We start from the raw sequence: 26,886 nt of genomic DNA, 5'->3' as shown, positions 1-26,886 counted from the left end.
TTTATTGTGGAGTAGATGAGGTCAATACTGATTCCTGAGTTTACATGAGTGATTTCATATACATTGCATGCTGATCACTGTTTGATGCCAATGGCATAAGCCATCATACCAGCAGAAGTCTGCTGAACAATGTATCAAGAATATGTGTGCACCATTTTTTATAACTGTCAGCAATTAATTTTTATCAAAATACTAGACCACGTGTACCCGTTGGGCCCAAACCTCTCCTGCATTGGTGCAGCACCTTCTCCCTCTCCCCCTACACTACCCCTCCCCCTCCCCTCACCCTCCCCTCCTCTCTCCCCCCTCTCCCTCCTCTCTCTCCCCTCCCCTCTCTCCCCTCCCCCTCCCCTTTCCCCCTCCCCATTCCGCCTCTCCCCTCCCCCTCCCCTCTCCCTCCTCTCCCCCTCTCCCGTCTCTCCCCCCTCTCTCCCACCCTCTCCTCTCCCCCACCCTCCCCTCCTTCCCCCCTCCTCCCCAACCCCAAAACCCCCCTCCCCCCACCCATCCCCCTCAACCCCCCCTTATTCTCCCTCCCTAGGAGATAGATTTAAACTTTAAAATGTGAATAACTTAAAAAATATAACACCGATTTCAATGAAACTTCTTCCATCCGCACCAAAGGGACGACGGTGAGTAAGGTGGGCTTAAAATTGGCGCGTTATTGTGCACCGTTTTGGCTGGAGTTGAGGAACAAACAAACAACCAAGAGTTTTAGTATATAGATAAATCACTATGTGCTTAGAAATATTGCACCAAATTATAGAATTTCCCCCTCCACTCCGCCTCTCCCCTCCCCTCTCCCCCTCCCCCCACCCCTCCCTTCTCCCCTTCTCCCCACTCCCCCCTCTCTCCCCTCTCCCCCTCTCCCCCACCCTCCCCCTCCCCTCCTTCCCCCCTCCTCCCCAACCCCAAAACCCCCTCCCCCACCCATCCCCCTCAGCCCCCCTTATTCTCCCTCCCTAGGAGATAGATTTAAACTTTAAAATGTGAATAACTTTAAAAATATAACACCGATTTCAATGAAACTTCTTCCATTCGCACCAAAGGGACGATGGTGAGTAAGGTGGGCTTAAAATTGGCGCGCTATCGTGTACCGTTTTGGCTGTAGTTCATGAACAAACAAACAAACAAGAGTTTTAGTATATAGATAAATCACTATGTGCTTAGAAATATTGCACCAAATTATAGAATTTCCATTTTTTTGCCAGGTTTGCAATTCCTGATTAGCTGAAGGATACCTTTATTGTGAAAGTGGCTGGTGGTGAAGTAATAATACATGTTTGCATCGGCTAATTTGTAAGTTAGGAGACTGTAGAACTTTAAAGAAGTAGGACATAAAACTAAAATTAGATTTGGAAATAACAACATGTTTAAATGATTGGGCTCTGCTGCCAGCAACAGCCTCAGCAAGGGCTATATCAATAATGCAAGCCTTGTCTGTACCTGCTTTCCTCACTTTGCTGCATTCACTGCTGCAGCATCTAATGTAGTATCACCTTATATATAAGAGAAATGCTTCATTGCAAGTGAATGTTGTGCAGCTTGACTGTGTGATATGCAAACTATAAGTTCATAAGTCATAGGGGCAGAATTTGCCCATTTGGCCCATCGAATCTACTCTGCCATTCAGTCATGGCTGATCTATCTTTCCCTCTCAACCCCATTCTCCTGTTTTCTTTCCCTCTCAACCCCATTCTTCTGCTTTCTCCTCATATCCTTTGACACTCTTACTCATCAAGAACCTTTCAACCTCTACTTTAAAATAATGGTGAGACGGAGTTCAGGAAGGAGATTGAGAACCTTGTGTCCTGGTGTCGAGACAACAACCTTTCTTACAATGTCAGCAAGACAAACGAGATCGTGATCGACTTCAGGAAGCGAAGTGGTACACATCCCCCAGTTGGCATTGACAGCGCCAAAGTAGAGATGGTTGAAAACTTCAAATTTTGAGGAGTGACTATCAACAACAATTTATCTTGGACCCCCCATATTGAAGCAACAGCCAAGAAAGCACACAAATGCCTCTACTTCCTTAGAAGGCTTAGGAAGTTCAGGACGACTCTCACCAACAGATGCACTGTAGAAAGCATTTTATCGGGATGCATCACAGCTTGGTTTGGGAACAGCTCCATCCAAGACCACAAGAAATTGAAGAGAATTGTGGATGCAGCCCAGAACATCACACAAACCAACCTCCCTTCCATTGACTCCATTTATACCTTCCTATGCCTCAGCAAGACCAGCAGCAGAATCAAGGATGAATTGTACCCTTGGCACTCCCTCTTCTCGCCTCTCCCATTGGGCAAAAGGTATAGAAGTGTGAAAAGGTACACTGCCAGATTCAGGGACAGTTTCTTCCCAGCTGTTATCAGGCAACTGTGCCATAATATCACAACTAGAGAGCAGTCCTGAACTACTATCTACCTCTGGAGACCCTCGGACTAACTTTGATCGAACTTTATTGGCTTTATCTTGCACTAAATGTTATTTGCATTGTTCCCATTATCATGTATCTGTACAATATGAATGGCTCGATTGTAATCATGTATTGTCTTCTCGCTGACTGGTTAGCACGTAACAAAAGCTTTTCACTGTACTTCGGTAGACGTGAAAGTAAAATAAACTAAGCTAAAAATACCCAATAACTTTGCCTCCACAGCCATCTGTGGCAATGAATTTCACAAATTCACCAAAAAAACCTCCTTATTTCCTTTCTAAAGGTACGTCCTTTTATTCTGAGGCTGTGTCCTCTGGTCCTAGAATCTCCCACGAGTGGCAACCTCCTTTCCACATCCATTCTATCCAAGCCTTTCACTATTCAGTACTCACTGCAATTTAGATGGATGATGGGGAACCTCATAGATCATCGCTCATCCTTCTAAACTCCAGCGAGTACAGGCCCAGAGCCGTAAAATTGCCCAAAACTGCTCATAATACTTCAAATGTGATCTGACCAGCGCCCTTATAAATCCTCAGCAATGCATCCCTGCTTTTATATTCTAGTCCTCTTGAAATAAATGCTAACATTGCATTTTGCTTCCTTACTACCGATTCAACTTGCAAATGAGCCTTTTGGGAATCCTGTACCAGCACTCCCAAGTCCCTTTACACCGATTTCTGAATCCTCCCCCCATTTAGAAAATAATTATTCCTACCGCCAAAGTGCAGACTGCACACTTTGCTACACTGTATTCCATCTGCCACTTCTTTGGCTTCAATTCCATCATCCAAATCATTGATATGCACTGTGAAGAGTAGCGGCTTCAACACCGACCCCTGCGGAACACTGTTACTCACTGGCAGCCAAAAAAGCCCTTTTATTTGCACTCTTTGCCGTCTGCCATTCAGCCAACCTTCTATCCATGATAGTATCTTCCCTCTAATACCATGGGTCTCATCTTATTTTGCAACCGTATATGCTTATCAAAGGCCTTTTGAAAATCCAGGTAAACAACATCCACTGACTCTCCTTTGTCCACCCCTGCTATTTACTTCCTCCCAAGAATTCCAACAGATTTGTCTGGCAAAACCCATCTATAAAACGTGGATGTGAACCTAGCAGTGCTCAGCATTTGATAGTTTACGTGAGTAGGAATGAATACTGCTTGAGAGAGAATGCTGATTTGTGTGTTATGGGGCGTGGTGAAGTAAGCAGTAATTGATGTTATTGATGCAGTTGGGAGGATATCATATTGAAGATATATTCATAATTCTTGTTTTGGGAAATCATTTAATTGCTTGTGGAACATCTTGAGTTTGATTTTTTTACTATCTGCTCCCTCTTCCTTTTGTACTCTTGTTATGGGAGGCCGTCAGACAGGCAACTGATACCCTCCCTCATTATGGACCACCCCTCAGTCAAACCTTTGGTGGAACATCCATTAACCATGGATCCCTTTTTTTTCCCAAGGTTGAACTATTTTCCCAGTCAAATTCATTGCCAGCAATAAATGGAAGCATTTGGTTAGCCACCATGGACCTATTTGAGAGGTGCAGGTGAGCTTTAGATGTTATTGTTCAACCAATATTGTCTATTGTCAATACAAATGCAGTTTTCTGTCACTACACTATCAAGGGCACAGGTGAATCTCATTACAATCTAATTGTGTGAATTGTCCAATGTAAGTAATAGGAATAATATGTCAAGGCTGTGGAATAATTGAAAAGCTCTTTTAAATACTCTGCATGTGCATGTGGACTGAATAGCTTGTCAGTGCTTTTAACTTTGAGATTCTACTTGTAGGTAAAGATTCACTCTTCCAGGCTGTTGATTGATGGCTGTTAAGGTGGGAAAAAGATGCACAATGAGTTGTTGGAAAGAAAAAAAGTAGATGTATCACTCCAGGGGTTTGTGACGAAATGACACAATTCAAGTAACTCTGGAAGGAAGCTTTGGGCTGTAACTGACAATAATCACAATTCTCATACATTTAATAGTTCAATGGCCGTGCATCACCTGGCTGTCAGTACAGATGCAGTTATATGCACAGGTTGTGAAGATACCTTTCCATATCAAATGGCATTGGAAGATGAATGCAGTCTGACTGTCTCGTAACCAAACCTGCAAGGATGCCTCTTTTTATCCTTCCATTTTCTTTTCTTTGATAAGACAAAGTGAGATGATTCATTTTGTGAAATCCACTGATCCAGCATTTAGGTAGTCTGATAAATAATAGCAACATGGTGGAAGAAATAAAACCAAAACGAAAGGCAAGGAAAAAAAGATCTTAAGCAGTTATAAAGTGTATTTACAAATCATCTTTCTGTTCTCTTCAAATGTGATTTATAAAGCTGCATGCTTAAAGAATTTAACATACCCATTTAAATGAATTATTTCATAGAAACATGATTTTAATATGGTTAATTCAAGACTAGCAGGTACTTCTGGCATGGGTGTTAAAGCAACCAAAAGAAATATTTGAGTTGCGAAGCAGATGGAATTCAGTGTAAAGAATCTTCACCCCTTTTCAATTGATTTTACACACTTAGCAGGCCTGTTAACCTGCAGCAAGTAAGAATGTATTCCATTGCAAGTACATATGACCATTAAACACTCTTGACTGTCTCGTGACTTGACTTTATGCTTGTAAATTCAAAGTGTCTAAGTGACATTTTTACTTTTGTGTTCCTTTAAGCTGGTTGCATAAACCGGAAGGTAGGAAATTGCTTTAGTGTGCTGTGGAGTGTTATTTTGGGGTTTCAAGGGTTAGGCAGAAAGTTACTTAACATATATCAATCAGTACATTAAAATGTATGCTTTAATGCTCACTAGGCAAGACAACCAATAAAGTGGCAGAATCAATAATCCTGATAATCAGTTGTGAACTACAATTACAAGCCATTTAAGCAGCAGTTAACTGAGCAAAATTGATTAAGAATGGGATATTAGAGTGAGAAAAGGCAGGTTTACTTCCCAGACACAGTAAACCTTAGATCTAAAACCAAGGGAAAGAAGGAAAGCAATTAACATGATTGGTGACCTACCACAGAAGGAGAAATGACAGTTATATCAATGCCAACAGAACTAATAAGGTAACTTTAGATAGTTCCTCTGTCCCTCTCGACCTCCCCCCTTCCCAGTTCTCCCACTGTCTTCCTGTCTCCACCTATATCCTTTCTTTGTCCCGCCCCCCTGTCAGCCGTCTGAAGAAGGGTCTCGACCCGAAACCTCACCCATTCCCTCTGTCCAAGATGCTGCCTGACCTGCTGAGTTACTCCAGCATTTTGTGATACCTTTGATTTGTACCAGCATCTGCAGTTATTTTCCTGCACTAATAAGGTAACCCAATCACTTGCATAAGTGTAACTTAAATGTTGGACACGGGCAATGTGCAACGTATGGAATTCAGGCTTGTCAAAATTTTTGTACATCTACGATAACGTGCACATACAAAAGTAGATGACTGAACTCCATGAATGAATCTGTTGAAGTTGACTTCATAGTTCTCATGCTTATTTATTTGTTGAAATAACATAAGATTCAAAGTAAAATGTCAATAGTTAAAGTATTGACCATGCTATTTTAGTGGGGAAACTTTACAACATGTTTTCTTATTTTGAAGGAATAATGTTATAATAGTGTGATGTTTCTTGAATTACGAAATGACAGCATTAAAATATTTTTGCCTGTTTGTCAATGCAATTTCAAACTCCTATTCAAATTGATTAGCAACCTAGTTGGTAGAATTTACAGAGCAGACTGCGTTAGTCAATATATATGAAGAGCTACATTAAAATTATAGTTTTTTAAATTAGATATTTTTATTTGTATGTCTTGTACTTGGTATCTGAAGAGTCATCGATTATTTGCTCAATCACTTACTACGGCACAGAAGAAGACCATCGAGTTCATGCTGGCTCTCAGTTGACTAATCCTATCAGTCCCATCCCCCCTCTTATTTCCCTGTAGTCTTGCAACCAGTTCTCGCTCATGTGGCTATTAGTGTTCCTTTCTTAAAATTCTTTTGTGATTTGCTGTTCTGAAAAATAATTTATAGTAGACAATTAGTCCACAGACTTGACTTTGGGATATAGGAGGAGACTAGAGCACCAAGATGAAACCTACAGGGAAAATGTACAAATCCCACATAGACAGTACTGAAGTCACGATTAAACGCAGATCACCGGAGCAGTAAGACAGCAGGGGGAATTTCATTAAAAAATTGATTGCAGAGGCCATACTTGGGAGCCATTTTTCCACACTTCCTGTCCCTTTTAACAAGAGTTGCATTGATAAAAATCTTGAGCAAATTGGAAGATCAAGAAAGAATCTGTACTGTTCTGCACTGGCTTTGCCTGTCAACTGGTCATTGAGAGAATAGAATCTCTAGGATTATTCAGAGCACAGTACACACAACTGCCTGAATACTAGTGCATGTGTATTGGACAATCCATGAGCTCTGGAACATTCACGATACAAGTGCTGTTGATGAAGTGATTGGTGTTCTTTTGCACATCTTTGGAAAGCAGAATAGCTGATACTAGTTTTTATTAATATTTGTATAGGATGGGGGGAGGGGGGGGGGTAAATGACGAATGTAGTGATGTGCAGTTATGATGATCATATTCCTAAGGTCTGGGATCACACGTAAACCTTAAAGATGGATTTTTACATTAGTTTGAGAGTTTAATGGCCACCATTACAAATGCTAGCTCTTTGATCCAGATTGACTTAATAATTTGAATGCAATTCCCATGTGTCATAGTGGGATTTGAATGTGCTTCCCTGGATCAATTCAGGCCTTCCGATACTAGCGCTGGTAACTTAACCACATATCCTTTACTAAATATATATTTAGGGAGGTTATCCAATTATATATTAAAAAACAAGTATTTCTGGCATACTTCTTCAAAAGTTTAAATGGATTATTTGTTACAAATTGTTACAGAGCACCTTGCATTAATTTTTCTGCTCCTGACATTTGTGGTATTACTGAATGCATTGTCACTAATATAAAATAAACTTGAATTATTAGCTCAAGTATGTAAGTAGTAGCTCAATTTTGCTCTGGATATTCAGTACTAGGTCAGGTCAAGCATAGCGTCCAAATATAGAGTCGTATATTCCAAACGTACAGTTGTATATTCTTAACAAGTTATTTTATTGGCAATAACATGACTAATAACTAACACAGTTATTTTAAATGATTTAACAGGCTTTATTAATTTAGTCCACAAGTTTTGCAGTATTTCGCAAACAGACAATGATCACAAGCTAAATAGTACTCATTAAATTACGGATTAATAATCCTTCTATTACCTTAAGTAATAGGCTAAGTGCCAGCCATGGTTCCGGGCTAAAAGTGAGAGTAAACAACTGTTCTCATTAACAGCTTGTCCACAATCTTTACAAATAGCAAGGTAGTAGTTGTGCACATTCCAATGCACGTTGCAGTATTCATCAAGTAAACTGGAAGTTTACCTAGAGTCATAGAATGATACTGTGTGGAAAAAGGCCCTTCAGCCCAACTTGCCCACACTGGCCAACATGTCCCAGTTACACTAATCTCACCTGCCTGCTACTTGAGATTTTGAATTCTGATTAATTATGAACATTAATTTTGCCCTTTACAAAAATGTTGAAGTTTGGATGGAGGTTTATGATTTACTGTTAGAGTCAGAGAGTGATACAGTTTGGAAACGGGCCCTTCGACTTAACTTGCCCACACCGCCAACAGTGTCCCAGCTACACTAATCCCACTTGCCTGCGCTTGGTCCATATCCTTCCAAACCTGTCCTATCCATTACCTTCTTAACTGTTTCTTAAATGATGGGATAGTCCCAGCCTCAACTACCTCCTCTGGCAGCTTGTTCCATACATTCACCACCCTTTGTATGAAAAGGTTACCCCTCAGATTCCTATTAAATCTTTTCCTCTTCACCTTGAACCTATGTCCTCTGGTCCTCGATTCCCCTACTCTGGGCAAAAAACTGTGCATCTACCCGATCTATTCCTCTCATGATTTTGTAAACCTCTATAAGATCTACCCTCATTCTCCTGCGCTCCATGGAATAGAGACCCAGCCTACTCAACCTCTCTCCATAGCTCACACCATCTAGTCCTGGCAACATCCTTGTAAATCTTTTCTGAACCATTTCAAGCTTGATAATATCTTGCCTATAACATGGTGCCCAGAACTGAACATAATTTTGTAAATGTGGTCTCACCAACGCCTTATACAACTGCATCATGACCTCCCAACTTCTATACTCAATACTCTGACTGATGAAGACCAAAGTGCCATAAGCCTTTTTGACCACCTTATCTGTCTCTGACCTGACCTTCAAGGAACCATGCACCAGTACTCCCAGATCCGTCTGCTCGACAACACTACCCAGAGGCCTGCCATTCACTGTGTAGGTCTTGCCCTTGTTCAACGTCCCAAAATCCAACACCTCACACTTTTCTGTATTAAATTCCATGTACCATTCCTCCACCCACCTGGCCAATCGATCCACTTAAGTTTCTGATTTCAGATGGGTTGGTGCCTATTAGAGATCTTGCAGTGGCTTGCATGAACTAGGGGATAAAATCTTTTAAGATAATGGTATATTAAAACTATTAATTTTAATAGAGCTTTGCCATGTCATGCCAATTCTAAGCCAACCATACCTCTAAAAGATAATAAGTTTTCCTGCTCAATTAAAGATGGGAGAACAATGTCTTTGGCATAATTTTACTTCTTGAGCTGCATGTCTGCTGTGGAATCCAGATGAAAGAAAACAGGACCATAAATGATTACTTCACCCTATCCCTGGCATTGATTATGACCGTGACTTATACATAGAGGTTGTGCTAATTATCATTTGCAAGGATTTTATGAATGGCTTTGAATTACCTATTAACTTTGTTTCTACTTGGTAACTGATTTTTTTCTAGTCTTGCCTTGAATTAGTGAAGGGGTTTTATGCAAAAATGTTTTGTGTACTAAATGTTCCGAAACTATTGTTTCTACGGCAGATTAAAACTGATGAAAATGAACCATCTGAATTTTCCATTTGGGCCAATCAATTGACTATTTGAATGAAAGTAATTTTATCTAGTGATTGACTATTATTCTTGTTTTGCTCTGTTAAGGGACAGCTATTACAAAAGTAAATAAGATCCATGTACACTTTTATTTAGGTGATGAAGATGGCAGTCAGGAAACAGCAGAATCAGATGGAGAAAAGCCAAGGCAGTCTAATTTGGAGCGGGAAGCCTGGAATGGACCAGGTACATCTCTGCTTTCCACCATCTTTTTTTTTCTTTACTTTTGCTATTGTGGATGTTATTTCATCAGATCAAATTAAATATTGTTGCTGATAATTTTTATTTGTATCCTAAATGTGAGAAAGATGCTATTGGATTTTACTTTGTGATAATAAATTGTAAACAGAGAAGATCGTAAAGCATGCTGCATGATCCAATAAAAACAATTTAAAATAGAGGGTATTTCCCATTTGAGGAAAGGATCTTTGAATAACATATCAATTATTAAAAGAGTGAAAATAGATATCTAATTTTGAGCAAACGTGTAACTGTTCTTTGACAATTATGATGTCGCCTTTCCAAATGCAATATGAGGGATCGAGCATTGCATTTTAATATTTTTGTCACTTTTATACAAATGAGTAGGAGTTTTGCAAGAGGGAACAAAATTGTACGTGGTGAAATGGCAATTGAAAAACAAATACATAGAAATCTTTCATTCAATGTAGATCGCTGTGGCCAGGGAATTTGCCTTCAGATTTGAGCCCTCAAGATTGAGAGACTGTCTATTCCACAGCAATGGCTGAAGCCATCATAAATGCTATCACGATTGGCCCCACATCACATTATCTGCCAAAGAACAATTTAGCTTAACTCTTTTCCAACTCTAATGTTTTATTTTTTTTTAAAGCCTCTTTTCCACCTGCCCGACCCAGAATCTTTAAATTTGTTCCAATTCCATCAGTTGTAGTGAGTTGACACCCCAGGTTTTTTCATACTGAAATTACACCTTTCAACAGCTGAACGGACAGGGCCCAGAAAATCCCAGTCCAAAGCCTAACCCTTTATTTAGCTCCACAACTGAAGTTGAAGGGGAGGATCAAGGCCGTGAAACAGACTCTTCCTTATGTGTTATGGGATATCTGGATCTGGGCTAAATTTGTACCTCTTCCAATGAAATCCTTCCAAAGTTCTGTGAGGAATCATGTCAGAATACTGTGCCATTTTGAAGCTAATGGTGAAAATAAAAAATAACTGAAATTACTTGAGTACATAACTAAAAAAAGGGCAAATTTGAATGCTTTGATTTCCATTTTGCTGATAATCTTTAATTAACAGCAGCAAGGAGAAATCAATTTACCCTTAATCTTACCCTGCCAATCTTGACCTCAACACCATTTTCCCAACCCCTATTACCACTTAAGTCCTTTGCATTTCAAATTTCTTTTAGTCTCCATTTTGAATATATTCAGTAACTCCGCCTCCACAAGTCCCAGAAGTGAGTGTTGAGTGCTGAAATAGTCTGAAGCAAAGTCAGAGAAAAAGTGGAGCATGGTCTTTAATTTTCATTTTCTGTTCTGCAATGCCTTTGTCTTTTATCCCGTACCCACACTGTGCAGCTTTTACCAGCCTTTATACCAGTAACTCATGCTGTGTTGCAATACATCATCTGACATTTCCAAATACACTACAGTTCCCCATGTTTTGCTGTGAAACTCAAAATTATTTTCTAGTAACCTTGATTGCCCTCATGTACTCTAGAAGGTGTCTGGTACTCAATAGGTACTTTATTAGTTTGGAGCAGAATCCACTTCTCCAGACCCTGCTTTAGTACCACTGACTGTACTCTTCTTCTTGCGTTTGAGGCAGCAGAAATTATGTAACGCCCTCCAGGCGCTGCAGCCAGTGCAATGTGCTGTTGTCAAGGGCCGTGAGGTCAACCCCTCCACCAGGGGGACGGAGGACAGTGCAGTCGAAAATGGCGTGCTGTGCTGTTTGCTGGTCTGCTCCTCGCATGCAGGCTGCTGATGGACGCAACCCCCAACGATGCATGTTGGCATTGAACCGGCCGACCCCTGTGCGGAGCCGATTCAGGGCAACACACTCTTTGCGGGGCATGTCCGAGCCGGGTGGGGCTGTGGTGTTCGGTGCGACAGTGAATTGAGGAGGTCTCGATGTCTGATCCCAGCTGGTTCTCCATGCTCCTAGTATGTTGAAACCGGAGCCACAGAGGGTCGCTGCAAGACGGGAGAAAGGGTGACGAGATGACAGGCGTTGAGGTCCCAGTTGCTGTGAATCCTGGGTGAGGTGGTGCAAAGGATGTTTGGCGTCCAATGGGGCCTTGCACACCAGCCTATGAGTGAAGAACTCTCTGCGAAGCTTGGCGGATGCGATACTTGCGAGCACTTGCAGGAGATCCGTCGGAGTAGAGCGTAGTCAGCCGGTGATGATCCGCATGGTGTCGTTGAGGGTGGCATCTAGTTTCCTTGTATGAGCGCTGCGGCACCATGCTGGGGCGGCGTACTCAGCGGCACTGTACACAGGTGCAAGAGCACTGGTTCGAAGAGCAGATGTCCTGGCGCCCCATGATGATCCGGCCAAGCAACGCAGGAGGTTGTTCCGTGCCGAGACTTTAGCACGGAGAGCTTCAAGGTGTTGCTTGTAGGTCAGCTGCCGATCTAGTTTCACCCCGAGGTATGTAGGAAATGGGTTGTAGGGTAGGGGTGACCCATTGAGGATGACGGTTAGCTGGCGTTGAGCTTCCTTGTTGTTCAGGTGAAAGGCCGTTGTGGTGGTTTTTGCCATACTCAGTTTTAGTCTCCAGGTTACTGACTGTACTCTATTGTTGGAGACTTACAGTGCAGAACCCTAGACTATGCACTATTAATCCACTCAGTCCTCTGCTTTCTCCTGCCTAATCTGGGAAGCGGATCACAATCTGAACTGCTGGATCACAGTAGATAGTATTTCAGCACAGACTGATGTATTACTTTCTGGCATTAAACTTGAAGATTGATGCACAATATCAGTTTTGGATAATAGTCAGGGACAACAGAAGATAGTCTGTAGTGTCAGAGCACATCGTGAGGTACTGGAGTCCTTTCTCAGTTGCATATTCAGGTGTAGTGGAGCATAGTCTGGAGAAGACTTGGAGATGAGGAAAAACTTTTTTAGTCAGAGAGTTGTGAATCTGTGGAATTCTCTGCCTCAGAGGGCAGTGGAGGCCAATTCTCTGAATACATTCAAGAGAGAGCTAGATAGAGCTCTTAAGGATAGCGGAGTCAGGGGGTATGGGGAGAAAGCAGGAACGGGGTACTGAATGAGAATGATCAGCCATGATCACATTGAATGGCGGTGCTGGCTCGAATGGCCAAATGGCCTACTCCTGCACCTATTGTCTATTGACAGTTGAGCGTACAATGTGGTACTTATTGAAACGCAGGCTCAGCCTCTTTCAGCAGGATATTGCGCCCTGCCACACTGCACACATTGTTCGGGAATGGTTTGAGGAACATGATGAGGTGTTCGCAGTGTTGCTCTGGCCTCCAAATTCTCCAGATCTCAATCTGATTGAGCAACTGTGGGATGTGCTGGGTCGACATGTCTGATCCATGACGGCTCCACCTTGCAACTTACACGACTTGAAGGATCTGCTGCTAATGTTTTGGTGCCAGATACCACAGGACACCTCCAGGGGTCTTGTAGAGTCCATGCCTTGGCAGGTTGGAAGCACACTGAGGACCAACAGCATATTAGGCAGGTGGTCATAATGTTTTGGCTCATCAGTGTATACATGCATTTAAGATAGACACAAAATGCTGGAGTAACTCAGCAGGACAGGCAGCATCTTTGGATGGAAGGAATGGGTGATGTTTTGTGTTGAGACTCTTCTTCAGACTGAGAGTCAGGGGAGAGGGAGGGTCAGGGGAGAGGGAGACACAGAGACAAAGAATGTAAGGTGTGAAAATGAGACATCAAAGGGGACAAATATCAAGGAAAATGTAGAATAAATAATTGTTTGCTTGGGGACGGTGACAACAAAGATTATAAAGATAAACATTTAATCAAGGGGACAGTCAAACTGGTCAGAGAACTAGGATGGGGGAGGGATGGAGAGAGAAGGAAAGCAAGGGTTACTTGGAGTTGGAGAAGTAGATATACCGATGGGGTGTAAGCTGCCCAAGCGAATTTCGCTGTAGATGTATATATGGACTTCAGCAAAGGATTTAACATTCCACATGGTAAGCTGCTCTGGGAGGTTAGGTCACATGGGAGCCAACAGGCATAGCTAGATGGAAACAAATTTGGTTTCATTGAAGGAAGCAGAGGGTGATGTTGGAATGTTGCTTCTCGGACTGGAGGCCTTTGACTTTTAGTGTGCCTCAGGGTTCAGTGCTGGGCCCATTGCTGTTTGACATCTATATCAATGATTTGGATGAGAACGTACATGGCAAGATTAGCAAGTTTGCATATGGTACAAAAGTGGGTGGTATTGCAGATAGTGAAGATGGATGTCAAAAATTGTAACAGGATCTTGATCAGTTGGCCAGTTGGGCTAAGGAATGGTTGATGGAATTTAATACAGAGATATGTGAGGTGTTGCATTTGGAAAGTCTTGTATATTGAGTGTTGTGTTCTGTTCTGGGCACCATGTTACAGGAATGATGTCAAGTTGCAAAGGATACAGAGAAGATTTACAAGGATGTTGCCAGGACTCGAGGGGCTGAGTTACAGGGAGAGGTTGAGTAGGCTTGGACTCTATTCCTTGGAGAGCAGGAGGATGAGGTGTGATCTTAAAGGGGTGTGTAAAATCATGAGAGGAATAGATCGGGTAGACGCACAGAGTCTCTTGCGTAGAGTAGGGGAATCGAGAACCAGAGGTCATAGGTTAAAAGCGAAGGGGAAAGATGTAATAGGAATCTGAGGGGCAACGTTTTCATACAAAGGGTGGTAGGTGTATGGAACGAGCTGCCAGAGGAGTTATGAGGCAGGGACTATCGCAACATTTAAGAAGCAATTAGACTGGTACACGGATAGGACAAGTTTGGAGGGATATGGGCCAAACACAGGCAGATGGGACTCGTGTAGATGGGACATGTTGGTTGATGTGGGAAAGTTGGGCTGTATGACTCTGATTCTATCTATGACTCAAAATCAGTGGGCCAGACCTGGTGAGATATTCCATAATTTTGTGTCTGAGCAGACTTGTGCTGGTTTCAAGAAACACTTTTGCATCCATTACTGTCTTACTTGTGTACAGCAGGCTTCCCAACCTTTAGCTCGTTCTGCACCTGCATCCACACCCTCAGCCTGATTTCCCAACATCCAAACAGGTACTGCTCCGTTCCCGACTCTCGCTCAGGCCTGTTGACTCTGACCTGCAATTATTTATTGATCGGGCAGAGCTTGACAACTTCCCTAATCATCTACCTAACCATCTCCCCTCCTAAACTGCAGAGCTCTCTGCAATCCCCTGTACAATCCTTTCTATCCTATCCTGTGGTGATTGCTGCCTACTTTCAAAGGAAGAGCTTTTAATATTGTTTTTTAGCTATTTCTCCCTCCTGTGACTGTATTCCAGCTGTACTCTTATACATACACTGCCCCTTACTGTCAAAGAGTTTGATTATCAATATGCTTTTCACTGCATTTCAAAGTTTCCTTTTCTTTTCTCTTCCACATTTTGTAAATTTTTACTCGTCTGAATCCTTCATCCCCATTATTCAACCGAAAGTCAAATCTGTAGCCCTCATTATTCAATTCACCACAACACTAATCCCAGCCCATTTTGAGTGACACTCATCCCAATGCACCAGCCCCCTCTTTCTTCAGTCCTGGTGTCATTGGCCATTGATTGAAATCACTTCAAATTTTTTGAGCCATATAATTCAACTCTTGCATCTTACCAATTTGCACCTGGCTCAGATAGTAATCCAGAAATTGTTGGCTTCCTTTTTAGTTTGGACCCATGGTGTTCCTTGACCCTTTCAGGGACTTCTTAATTGTATCAATGTGCACCATGACAAGTAGATATTTTCTTTCATGCCCTAAATCAGGGGGCTCGGGTGTCAGGGTTATGAGGAGAAAGCAGGAGAATGGGGTTACGAGAGAGAGATAGATCAACCATGATGGAATGGCAGAGCAGTCTTGATGGGTCGAATGGCCTAATTATGCTCCTATAACTTAAAAGTCCCTCTCAGTTCATGTCCTTAAATCAGGCATCTGGCAAAAAAATAAAGCCTTCTGGACGTGTTTGCAATTACAGGGTCGATAACTATCTCCCAATCTAGGTTACGTCCTGTCACCACTTTTCAATCCTTGCAGTCGACTGCCCACTTGCATCGATTTGCTCATCCTCCCTGCAGTCTCTGGTCTTGTTCTTATTAAATTGACTGCACAGACTGTTGTACCAATGGGCTGAGTCTCCTTCAGTGCTGCTGTCAGGATCCTCATTCCTGGTTCTCCCATAGTGACATCCAGCCATCCCATTCCATGAACTGAATCTATAACACTTAATAAATGAGATGTGCGTGCCTTGAATAACAAAGTGTACAAAACTAACCTTTTCCCTCCTAAAACTCAGCATCTAGTTTAGCAACTCTGAGCTGGAGTTCCTTGAGCTGCACATACACTGTCTGCAGCTGTGGTTTACAATGGGCTTCACTAGTGCCAAATGGTACAACACATAATCTGTCCATTCCCATACTTCCCATTCTGTACCATTCCCATACTGACCTTTCTGTACCATTCCTATACTTTTCTATCCCATTTTAACTCTTTTTCCCATTGCCATACTGACCTGTAGGGAAAAAAAACTGCAGATGCTGATTTAAATCGAAGGTAGACACAAAATGCTGGAGTAACTCAGCGGGTCAGGCAGCATCTCGGGAGAGAAGCACTAGGTGACGTTTCGGGTTGAGATCCTTCTTCAGACATGTCAGGGGAGGGGGCGGGACAAAGATAGGATATAGTCGGAGACAGGAAGACTAGTGGGAGAACTGGGAAGGGGGAGGGAAAGAAAGGGGAAACAAGGACTACCTGAGGTTAGAGAAGTCAATGTTCATATCGCTGGGTTGTAAACTGCCCAAGCGAAATATGAGGTGCTGGTCCTCCAATTTGCGCTGGGCCTCACTCTGACAATGTAGGAGGCCCAGAACAGAAAGGTCAGATTGGGAATGGGAGGGAGAGTTGAAGTGCTGAGCCACCGGGAGATCAGGTTGGTTGAGATGGACTGAGCGGAGGTGTTCAGCGAAACAATCGCCGAGCCTGCACTTGGTCTCGCCGATGTAGAGGTTGACACCTGATCAGCGGATACAGTAGATGAGGTTGGAGGAGGTGCAGGTGAACCTCTGCCTCACCTGTAAAGACTGTTTGGGTTCTTGGATGGAGTCGAGGAGGGAGGTAAAGGGACAGGTGTTGCATCTCCAGTGGTTGCAGGGGAAAGTACCTGGGGAGGGGGTGGTTTAGGTGGGAAGGGACAAGTGGATCAGGGAGTTATGGAGGGCACGGTCTTTGCAGAATGCAGAAAGGGGAATGGGAGGGGGAGTTGAAGGGCTGAGCCACCGGGAGAGTTGGAGGTGGTGGAAATGTTTGAGGATAAATTGTTGTATACGATGGTTGATAGGGTGGAAGGTGAGGATAAGGGGGACTCTATCCTTGTTAGGAATGGGGAGAGGGGGAGCAAGAGCGGAGCTGCGGGATATAGAGGAGACGCTAGTGAGAGCCTCATCTATAATGGAAGAGGGGAACCCCCGTTTTCTAAAGAATGAGGACATCTCCAATGCCCTGGTATGGAACACCTCATCCTGGGCGGAGATGTGGTGCAGACGGAGGAATTGGGAGTAGGGGATGACGTTTTTACAGGAAACAGGGTGTGAAGAAGTGTAGTCAAGTTAGCTATACTGACCTGTCTGTCATGGGCCGCCTCCATTGCCAGAGTGAGGCCACACATAAACTGGAGAAATAACACCTCATATTCAGCTTGGGCAGCTTACAACCCAGTAGTCGGAACATTGAATTCTCCAAATACAACTGCCCCCTCCCTTATTACCCTTTACCTCTCCCTCCCTCTCCTCTTCCCTGTGCCCCATCTGGATTTGCATCTATTTCTCTCGTCCAACCTACATTTTTCATCTGGCTTCACAATTTGCAACTCTCCAATCCTTTTGTCTCACACCTTCTGTCTTTTCATCTCTGGCCTTTGTCTACCATCTGCCAATCAAAAACTTTCACCTGTATCAATCTATTACCTCAAGGTAGACACAAAATGCTGGAGTAACTCAGTGGGACGGGCAGCATCCCTGGAGAGAAGGAATAGTTCAAAGGTCAGTTTATTGTCACATGTACCAATTAAGGTACAGTGAACCTTGAATTACCATACAGCCATACTAAAAAAAAGCAACAAAACACACAACTACATAAAAGTTAACATAAACATCCACCACAGTTGATTCCCCACATTCCTCACTGTGATGGAAGGCAATAAAGTCCAATCTTCTTCCTCCTTATTCTCCCGCCATCGGGGCAGTCGAACCCTCCGCAGTCGGGGTGATCGAAGCTACCGCAGCCGGCGGTCGAAGCCCCCGCGTCGGGGCGATCGAAGCCCCCGCATCGGGGCGGTCGGAGCTCCCGCGTCGGGGCGGTCAAAGCTCCTGCGGTTTGAAGCTCCCGAAGTCGGTCTCTAACCAGGGACTGCGAGCTCCACGATGTTAAAGTCCGCAGGCTCCCGCGGTTGGAGCTCAGAGGTCGATCCCCAACAGGGATCGCAAGCACCACGATGGTAAGTCCGCAGGTTCCCGTGAATAGGTGACATGAAGAAGGGTTCGACCCGAAACATCACCCATTCCTTCTCTCCAGAGATGCTGCCTGTCCTGCTGAGTTACTCCAGCATTTTGTCTCTACCATCGATTTAAACCAGCATCTGCAGTTCTTTCCTACTCCACCATTATCTGCCAGGCTTTGTCCTCTCCCTCCTCTCTTCCAGCTTTCTTCTACCCACTCCCTCACAATCAGTGTGAAGAACGGTCCTGACTTGAAACGTCACCTATCCATGTTCTCCAGAGATATTACCTGACCCACTGAGTTACTCCATAATGTTGTGTCTTTTTTGTAAACCAATATCTGCAGTTCCTTGTCTCCACATAATCTGCCCTGCCATCCCTGCGAGAATTTAAATAGTAGCATGCACTGTAATTTAATCTAATTAATATTTCAGTATAAAGTTACCAATTTTAGTGCACCTTTTGCACTGGATCATAATGTAACAAACACATTCAAAGATGGAGAGAAAACAGACCTGCTTTTTCTGAGTATTACTGTGATGTCATACTTGATTGGTAAGAAGGCTGTTATGAGTACGTGATAATCCAGGGCTCAAATCGAGGTCAGTGCAAAAGCAAGGAGCTAGAGTTGTAAGGTCAATGATTAAGTAGTCCTGAAATATGAATCTGACTAGTGGTGGTATGTTTAATACTGAATCCTGCTATGCTGCAGTCTGATTTTTAATCATGTTTGAAATATTATTTTTCTTTGTGGTTAAAATTTTTTCCCTTCGTCAGCAGGCATCTGCAATAATCTCGCTGTATTCAGGATTTTTATTTTAAGCCTTTAAAATACTGCTCAATACTCAGCAGAAGCCAGTAGTGTTCTGCAATTCATTTGAAGTTGTGATTGAGATTGTAGGTTGACGACAACAATTTTTTGCCATCTCAAAAAACGGAGATTGGATGGGGCCTGTGCACAGAGCCATCTGAAATAAGGCGAGGTTTGACAATTGTTGTGACAGTCATGAGAGGCACATGTTTTGCTAAAGATAGGAAAACATAGAAAATAGGTGTAGGAGGAGGCCATTTGGCCCTTCGAGCCAGCCATTCATTATGATCATGGCTGATCATCCACAATCAGTAACCCGTACCTGCCTTCTCCCCATATCCCTTGATTCGGCTAGCCCCATGAGTTCTATCGAACTCTCTTTTAAATTCATCCAGTGAATTGGCCTCTACTGCCTTCTGCGGCAGAGAATTCCACAAATTCATAAAAAGAAGGCACATAGTCATTCAGGTCTTGACCATTAAGCTTCTGGATTCTGATCTACTGGCTGAAGAGTTGTTAATGATACCACGGATGATGGTGTTGAAAGATAGGGGCAAGGAATAGTGGAAGGAAAGGTAGACAATATACCAGTTCTTTGTTTATTTGGGAGAAGTATAGAGTTGTACTTGAGATCTGAATTCTTTATCTTGGTCATATCTCTGAATGGGATTTCTCTGAACATAAAACACTGGACTTAAAGCCAGACTTCAACATGAGCCTCACAGTGGTGTAAAATTGTTCATCCACTTTCCGCCTATTGCTCTCCCCCACATTCTCCATTACCTAGACTGTTTTCTCTCGTCTTTAGTTCTGATGAAGGGCCTTCTACCTGAAACATGCGCTGGTTTCTCTTGACTCCGATGCTGCTTGATTTGGAGTTCTTCCACTGTTTGAAACATAGAAACATAGAAAATAGGTGCAAGTGTAAGTCATTCAGTCCTTCGAGCCAGCACCACCATTCAATATGATCATGGCTGATCATCCAAAATCAGTACCTCGTCTGGCTTCTTCCCCATATCCCTTGATTCCCTTAGCTCTAACTCTCTCGTGCAGTTTCATTTGTCTTCCCTTCTCTGCATACAACTATTCCAAATCTTCCATTTACCACTTTCTAAAAACATAAGCTTATCAAAAAATTTAGTGCCCTTATCCTCACCTGTCCCAGGCAGAAGCAAGTTGCTATTTTAAGTGATAACTGTGAGAAGAGCCTCCAGCAATGCAGTACGCTTCAAGCAGTGAATTGGCATCCTGGATTATGTGTTCAGATCCTTGCAGTGGGATTTGAATCCACCATCTAATTTAGAATGAATATTTTTTTAGTTGAATTATACTGGTTTGATGGTACAACAGTGAAATATTTGAAATGCGCAGGAAGGAACTGCAGATGCTGGCTTAAACTGATGATAGACACAAAATGCTGAAGAAGAGACCCTTCTACCTGAAACATGCGCTGGTTTCTCTTGACTCCGATGCTGCTTGATTTGGAGTTCTTCCACTGTTTGAAACATAGAAACATAGAAAATAGGTGCAAGTGTAGGCCATTCAGTCCTTCGAGCCAGCACCACCATTCAATATGATCATGGCTGATCATCCGATGTGTTACTCCAGCATTATGTGTTACTCCAGCATTATGTGTCTATCTTTGGTGTAAACCAGCATCCGCAGTTCCTTCCTACACATAGAAATAGGCTCTTTAGCTCATTATGTCTGTGCTGACCATTAAGCACTCATGGTGAAAATGTGCCATTTTGGAATCTGTTGAAGTGATTAATGTAAGTGGGCCCACGATAGAACACGCTTTCCTAATAGGTTTATCAGCAAAGTCTTGCCTCTAGATCCTGAGGAGGAGGAGGCATAAGTAGAATGTGTGAGATTGGGGGACTAATGGTGTGGAAAGAAATGAGTTTGATGATTACTATCTTGGTGATAGTGACCAAATGTACAGTGGGAGAGTCATGGTCCACCGGGAGGTGTGAAGATCTGTCAGATACATTGTTTGCAGGATCCAAACGTCTCCAAAGACGTACAGGTATGTAGGTTAATTGGCTGGGTAAATGTTAAAAGAAAAATTGTCCCTAGTGGGTGTAGGATAGTGTTAATGTACGGGGATCGCTGGGCGGCACGGACTTGGTGGGCCGAAAAGGCCTGTTTCCGGCTGTATATATATGATATGATGATATGATGATGATCTGTGAGATGATTTGCCAAACAACAACAGAGCTGTCCTCATCAGTTGGTTAGAGGCAATGGTGGGGGTTGATCTTAGTGAACAGTGTAATGCAATTTCAGAATGGGGTAGGTGAATTATTTAGGGTGGTTGAAAAAGTGTAATGATCAGTGTTATGTCAATGATTTAATCTAGAAGGAGCAATAGTTCAGAGGTAATATATCAGTGGATTGTGAATTACAAAGAGATCAAAAAGGGCTGAAGAAGGGTCTCGACCTGAAATGTCACCCATTCCTTCTATCCAGAGATGCTGCCTGTCCCGCTGAGTTACTCCGGCATTTTATGTCAATCTTTGGTGTAAACCAGCATTTGCAGTTCCTTCCTACACATAAAGGGTCTGCATCGGTGTTGAAAACTCCTGGCCAATATCATGAGCAGAGAGGAGAAGGCAACAGAAGAAGAATGCACCATCATCTCAGGTTCAAAATTCATTGAGATGGTGATATGAGGAGATGAAGGCTGAGGACAAAATGTTCAGGATCAGAGAGTGGAAGTTCAGAAGGGATAGTGAAAGTAAAGCAAGGTATAAGATTGGATGGAAAGGGTCAAGGAAAATACAAGTAAGTGGATACCCAGAAGAATTGTAGATTTCCAAAGTTGTTAAATTTGCAATCTTTGACACCAGAAGGGAAGAAGTTGAAGTAACAAATGCAGTGAAGGAAGTGAAAGTGTGGAGCAGGACATCTTTAAGATAAGTCAGTGCTGTTGGAAAAAGAGATCAACTGCAAGCATGTGTGCCGATGCTTGGCATTAAGTATGGATTTCAGGACTGGTGAATATCTGTGATACACCTATAATCACAGGTGGAGCTGGGGACAGTCAGTGCGGAAGTGAATTGCTCAATGTCTGGTCAAATAAATGATAACATGCTAAGTGTGCAAACTATTAATCTCTTAAGTGTCATGGTTGAACCATATTTCATTCTTGATCATGAACACAATGCAAATATTAATTTATGACCCAGGATAACAATTTCAGGTTACCTCTCGCTAACCCCCTTCCCTTTCGCCCCAAAACTCCACCCGCCCACTATTGTTCCCCCCTCCATTCCCACCAGTGTGCCTCTCCAAGACCCCCACCTATTTCTCCCCTCCCTCCCCGCACTCCTGTGACATTCCTCCCACTGGCTTTCTAATCCGCAACTCTTCAAACCTGTTTTATGCCTTCTTTCCTTTCTTATCTCGGGCTTTGTTCCAACCATCTGCCTATCAACCCCACCTCACCTATGTCGCCTATTACTTGCCACGCTTTGTCCTGCCTCTCCCATTTTTCAGCTTTCTTCTCCCACCCCCTCACAATCAGTCTGAAGTAGGGCCTGACCCGCTGAGTTACTTCAGCACTTTGTGTCCTATTGCGCATTAACTTGCAAATGCAGTTATTTGTTTGTCTACTATGCATTGTTGGAGGTGGTTTACTGATGTTGAGGCCAAGGTATTCTGTTGGAACAAATCTGAGGGAGTTCTACACTACAGACATGAATACTGCACCTGATCCAGAAATGATTGATGTTGGCATTATATTCTGCTTCGAAGCACTGACTTCCTCATTTTGACAAATGTAAACAAACTTACCTCACAGTCCCTTCATGTTTCTTGCAAGTTTAAATCAATATTGCTCATTTACTATCTTTGATGGTTTTGCCCTTGGTTGTTTCTCACTGATCAAAATGCTCGGTCTCAGTAACCTATCTGTCCTAAAATATTATTTTTCCATTATAAAACCTGTCGCAGAAGTAATGTCACTCTGTCAAGCCCTTCTGCAATAGTCAACATTTTACAAAATCTAAGCCTGTTCACATCACAGAAACTGCCCGCATTCAAAAGACATTGGTTTAGAAAATAATTTCATTGCATCAAATTTATGCTTGCTGTGTGCTTTGATGTACACTTAATTTCATTTATAACCCACAATCGCAATATTGTAGGAGCCTTGCCCACCTAACAGATTGGATTACACAGTAAGTGCAGAAGTGGGTCGTGGAGTTGTCAATTATTTAATCATTGTGGTGCTTGCCAAAGATAATTGGGTGTTGTTTATACCTGCGCTGCCCTAGCAGCTGCGGCTCACCTGCAGTCTGTCTGTCTTTGTGTTTTATGTTGTTTTTTTATTGTGGTGTTTAGATGTGATGTCGTTTTTTGTGATTGTGTACTATGTGGGGGGTGGGGGGAACTGTAAAATTGTCTCTTCCGAACGGAGACCAGACCTTTTTTTTCTGGGTGGTGTCTCCGTTCCCGCTGCGGCCTACCATCGGCCAAACACCTGGAGCTGGCGGCCTCCTCCTCTAGCTTCACAATACGCAACTCTTCAATCCTTCTGTCTCACACCACTGTGTTTTCATCTCTGGCCTTTGCCCAACTATCTGCCCATGAACCCCCGCCCCCACCTCCCCTCACCTGTATCCACCGATAACCTGCCTGGTTTTGCCCTGCTCCTCCTCTCCGCTAGCTTTCTCCCCCTGCCCACCCTCCACTACAATCAGTCTGAAGAAGGGTTCAGACCCAAAATGTCACCTATTTGTTCTCTCGAGATGCAGCTTGACCCGCTGAGATATTCCAGTACCTTGTGTCTGTAAAATTGTGTATGCCTTAGTCTGTAGAAAACCCATCCTCATCTAAGCTTTGCGTTGCAAAGCTGCCATACATCTTTAACGTTATGTGTCCAGCATATCCTACTTGTACAAACTATATTCTAATATTGTTTACAGAATGCAGGTATTTGAGCTAGAAAGTGTTGTACCAAATAGACTTGAGTCTGAAGAATGGTCTCGACCAGAAACATCACCTATTCCTTTTCTCCAGAGATGCTGCCTGACTGGCTTCGTTACTCCAGCATTTTGTGTCAAACTTCATCAGTTCCTGGCTATCTGAAATCAGAAGATCAGAGGGTTAGGATTATGATAAAACTAGTACGGTGGAAGGGGTATGTAAAAATGCGCTTGCATCTCATAAGTTGGAAGAGATGTTGGATGAGGGAGAACAGGGATATTAGAATGAGAGTTGTACAAAAACGTACCATCATTTTTATTTTCAGTGCTTTTGTCGTCTTTGCAGTGGCAGCTCCAACAATAGTGAGCACTCCATGGTCCAAAGGAATGAAATGCTGCTGCCCCTGTCTCCCATCAGTCTGCTGCAGTTGCTGACGGTTGTGTGCTACTTTGAGAGAAGTTTATCAATGAACTACAAGCATTGCATTTGGCTTATGTCTCTGCCATGATTGAAGAGAAGGCTATTTGTACATGCTGAGAAATGTAGTGGTAAATGTGGTGGGACACGAGAATGTTACATCTGACTAATGCAACTGATGCAGGCACATTATTTAAACAATATAGAACATAGAACAGTATAACACTGGAACAGGCCATACACCCCATCAATGCTGTTAAGGGTCTTGCCATTAACGATTTGCTTTCTCCTTACATTCAACTTCATGCTGAACATGATATCAAGATAATCTATTCTGCCTGCATGTGATCCATATCCCTCCATTCGTCTATATTCACCTGCCTATCTTAAAGCATCTCAAAAATTTCACTATGTATCTGCTTCAACCACCACCCTTTGCAGTGTGTTCCAGGCACCCTGTTCTGTGTATAAAATTGCTTTGTCCGCATATCTCCTTTAAACTTTATCCCTCTGACCTTAAAGCTATGCTTTCCAGTTTTACATTTTCACCCTTGGAAAAGGGTCTGACGGTCTACTCTAACTCTCTGCCCCTCATAATTTTATAGACTTCTATCAGATCTCCCCTCAACCTCTGGCGCACCAGTGAAAACAAAGTTTGTTCAACCACTCCTTATAGCTAATATCCTCTAATCCAGGCAGCATTCTGCTAAGCGTCTTCTTCACCCCCCCCAAAGCCCCCATATCCTTCCTGCAATGGGGTGACCAGTATTGCACATAATACTCCAAATGTGGCCCAACTAAAGTTTTGTAAAGCTGCAGCATGATTTCCTGACTCGATGCTTTGACCGTTGAAGGCAAGGACATCATATGCCGCCTTGACCACTTGGTCTACTTGTGTTGTCACTTTCTGGGGCCTATGGACTTTGACCCTAAGATCCGTCTGTTATGCTGTTAAGGGTCTTGCCAATAACTTTCCCCTTAGATTCAACCTCCCAAAGTGCAAAACCTCACACTTGCTTGGATTAAGCTCCATCAGCCATTTCTTTGCCCATACCTGTAAGTAATCTAAATCTCACTGGATCCTTTCATATGAAGCTTCTGCATGGTGTGTAGGTGTGTGGCCTGGGTGAAGCATGTATTACGGACCTCCATCATTTATATGTGTTCATGGGAGGTGGAGCTGCTGCCTCACAGCGCCAGGGACCCAGATTCAATCCCGACTACAAGTGCTGTCCGTGTGGAGTTTGTACGTCTTCTCTGTGATTGCCTGGGTTTTCTCTGGGTGCTTCAGTTTCCTCCAACATACCAAAGACATGCGGGTTTGTAGGTTAATTGGCTTCTGTAAATTGCCCCTAATATGTAGGATGTGAAAGAAGAATTACATAGAACTAGTGTATGGGTGATCGACGGCTGGTGTGGAATCGGTGGGCTGAAGATCCTGTCTCCATGCTGTATCTCTAAACTAAACTAAACTAAACTGAACATTTTCTGTACTGGGTTCAGGGTGGTGGAATTGAATCGTAGCATTCACTTCCAACATGAACATTAATACTGCAGATTCCTGCCCTACCAAGTCAACCATCAGGTGTTCAATCATCAAATCAAACAAATGGTGATGGAGGTTGCCTGCCGTTAGCCATGGCGTCTGCTCGTTTGTCTCTGCTCGCAGAGATGCTGCCTGTCCCGCTGAGTTACTCCAGCTTTTTGTGTCTATCTTTGGTTTAAACCAGCATCTGCAGTTTCTTCCTACACAAATGGTGATTCTTCATTATCTTTCCTAGAGATTTCCAATCTGTGGCATGATCGTTGTGACCATTTGCAAACACACTGCACCTTTTAATAATGGCAGGACTATGGTTATTGCAGTCTGGCTCCTGTTGTTGCTGGGAACTTCTGATCTTTGGCTGCACTTGTTAGTCCCAAATGTTGTCAGCAGCACATTTAACTCTGGCAGAGCAGTCCAGCCATGAAAATAAGATCTGAACATGGAATTCCAGAGTGACCTCCTGTAGTTCAAGTCTTGAAGCTGTGCAGACTGATCACAAGCTGCAATTCACATTCCCATTTTTCAGTGTTATCCAGATTCTTCCCATAGAATCCTACATTACCAATGGATATCTTTCAAGAAACACTTGATACATGTTAAAAGTTCACAAGAAGTTTACATTTGCCATTAGAGATTTTTTTTAATTTCCAATGTAATCTTGCAAATATTCTTTTACATTTGAATAAAGCCTCGGCATGCAGACAATTTTCAACATAAATAACAACACCGTGGCTGTATATCTACAGGTGAGTTTTGAATGGTTTTTGTTCACCAAAGATAGCCACTGCTTTGTTTTTGAAATGTAATTTTCAACTTAATTACTGTAATTTATTTTATTCTATAGTCATTTCTCAGGACTCTGTGAATATTAGACTTTCATTCCCTTTATCTGTATAATTAAGTCTTGCATCTAGTGTATGTCATT

General features: G+C 42.8%; 1 protein-coding gene across 7 annotated transcripts in view; it reads left to right on the top strand.

Moving 5' to 3' along the window:
• Window positions 1–26,886, top strand: part of zfpm2a (zinc finger protein, FOG family member 2a) — a 493,657-nt gene that overhangs the window by 180,228 nt on the left and 286,543 nt on the right. For 5 of the 7 annotated variants that reach the window (XM_078397879.1, XM_078397877.1, XM_078397876.1 and 2 more), the window contains one exon: window positions 9,629–9,718. The exons of 1 other annotated variant lie outside the window; for it this stretch is intronic. In XM_078397879.1, coding sequence (XP_078254005.1) covers window positions 9,629–9,718 — 90 coding nt within the window. Of the gene's footprint in view, window positions 1–9,606; window positions 9,719–26,886 lie in introns of all 7 variants that reach the window. One more of the 7 variants, XM_078397881.1, reaches the window with a different exon arrangement.

This window comes from Rhinoraja longicauda, chromosome 4 (genome assembly GCF_053455715.1).
Source record: "Rhinoraja longicauda isolate Sanriku21f chromosome 4, sRhiLon1.1, whole genome shotgun sequence".
Classification (NCBI taxonomy): Eukaryota; Metazoa; Chordata; class Chondrichthyes; order Rajiformes; family Arhynchobatidae; genus Rhinoraja; species Rhinoraja longicauda.
This window is presented reverse-complemented; position numbering and strand designations above follow the sequence as displayed.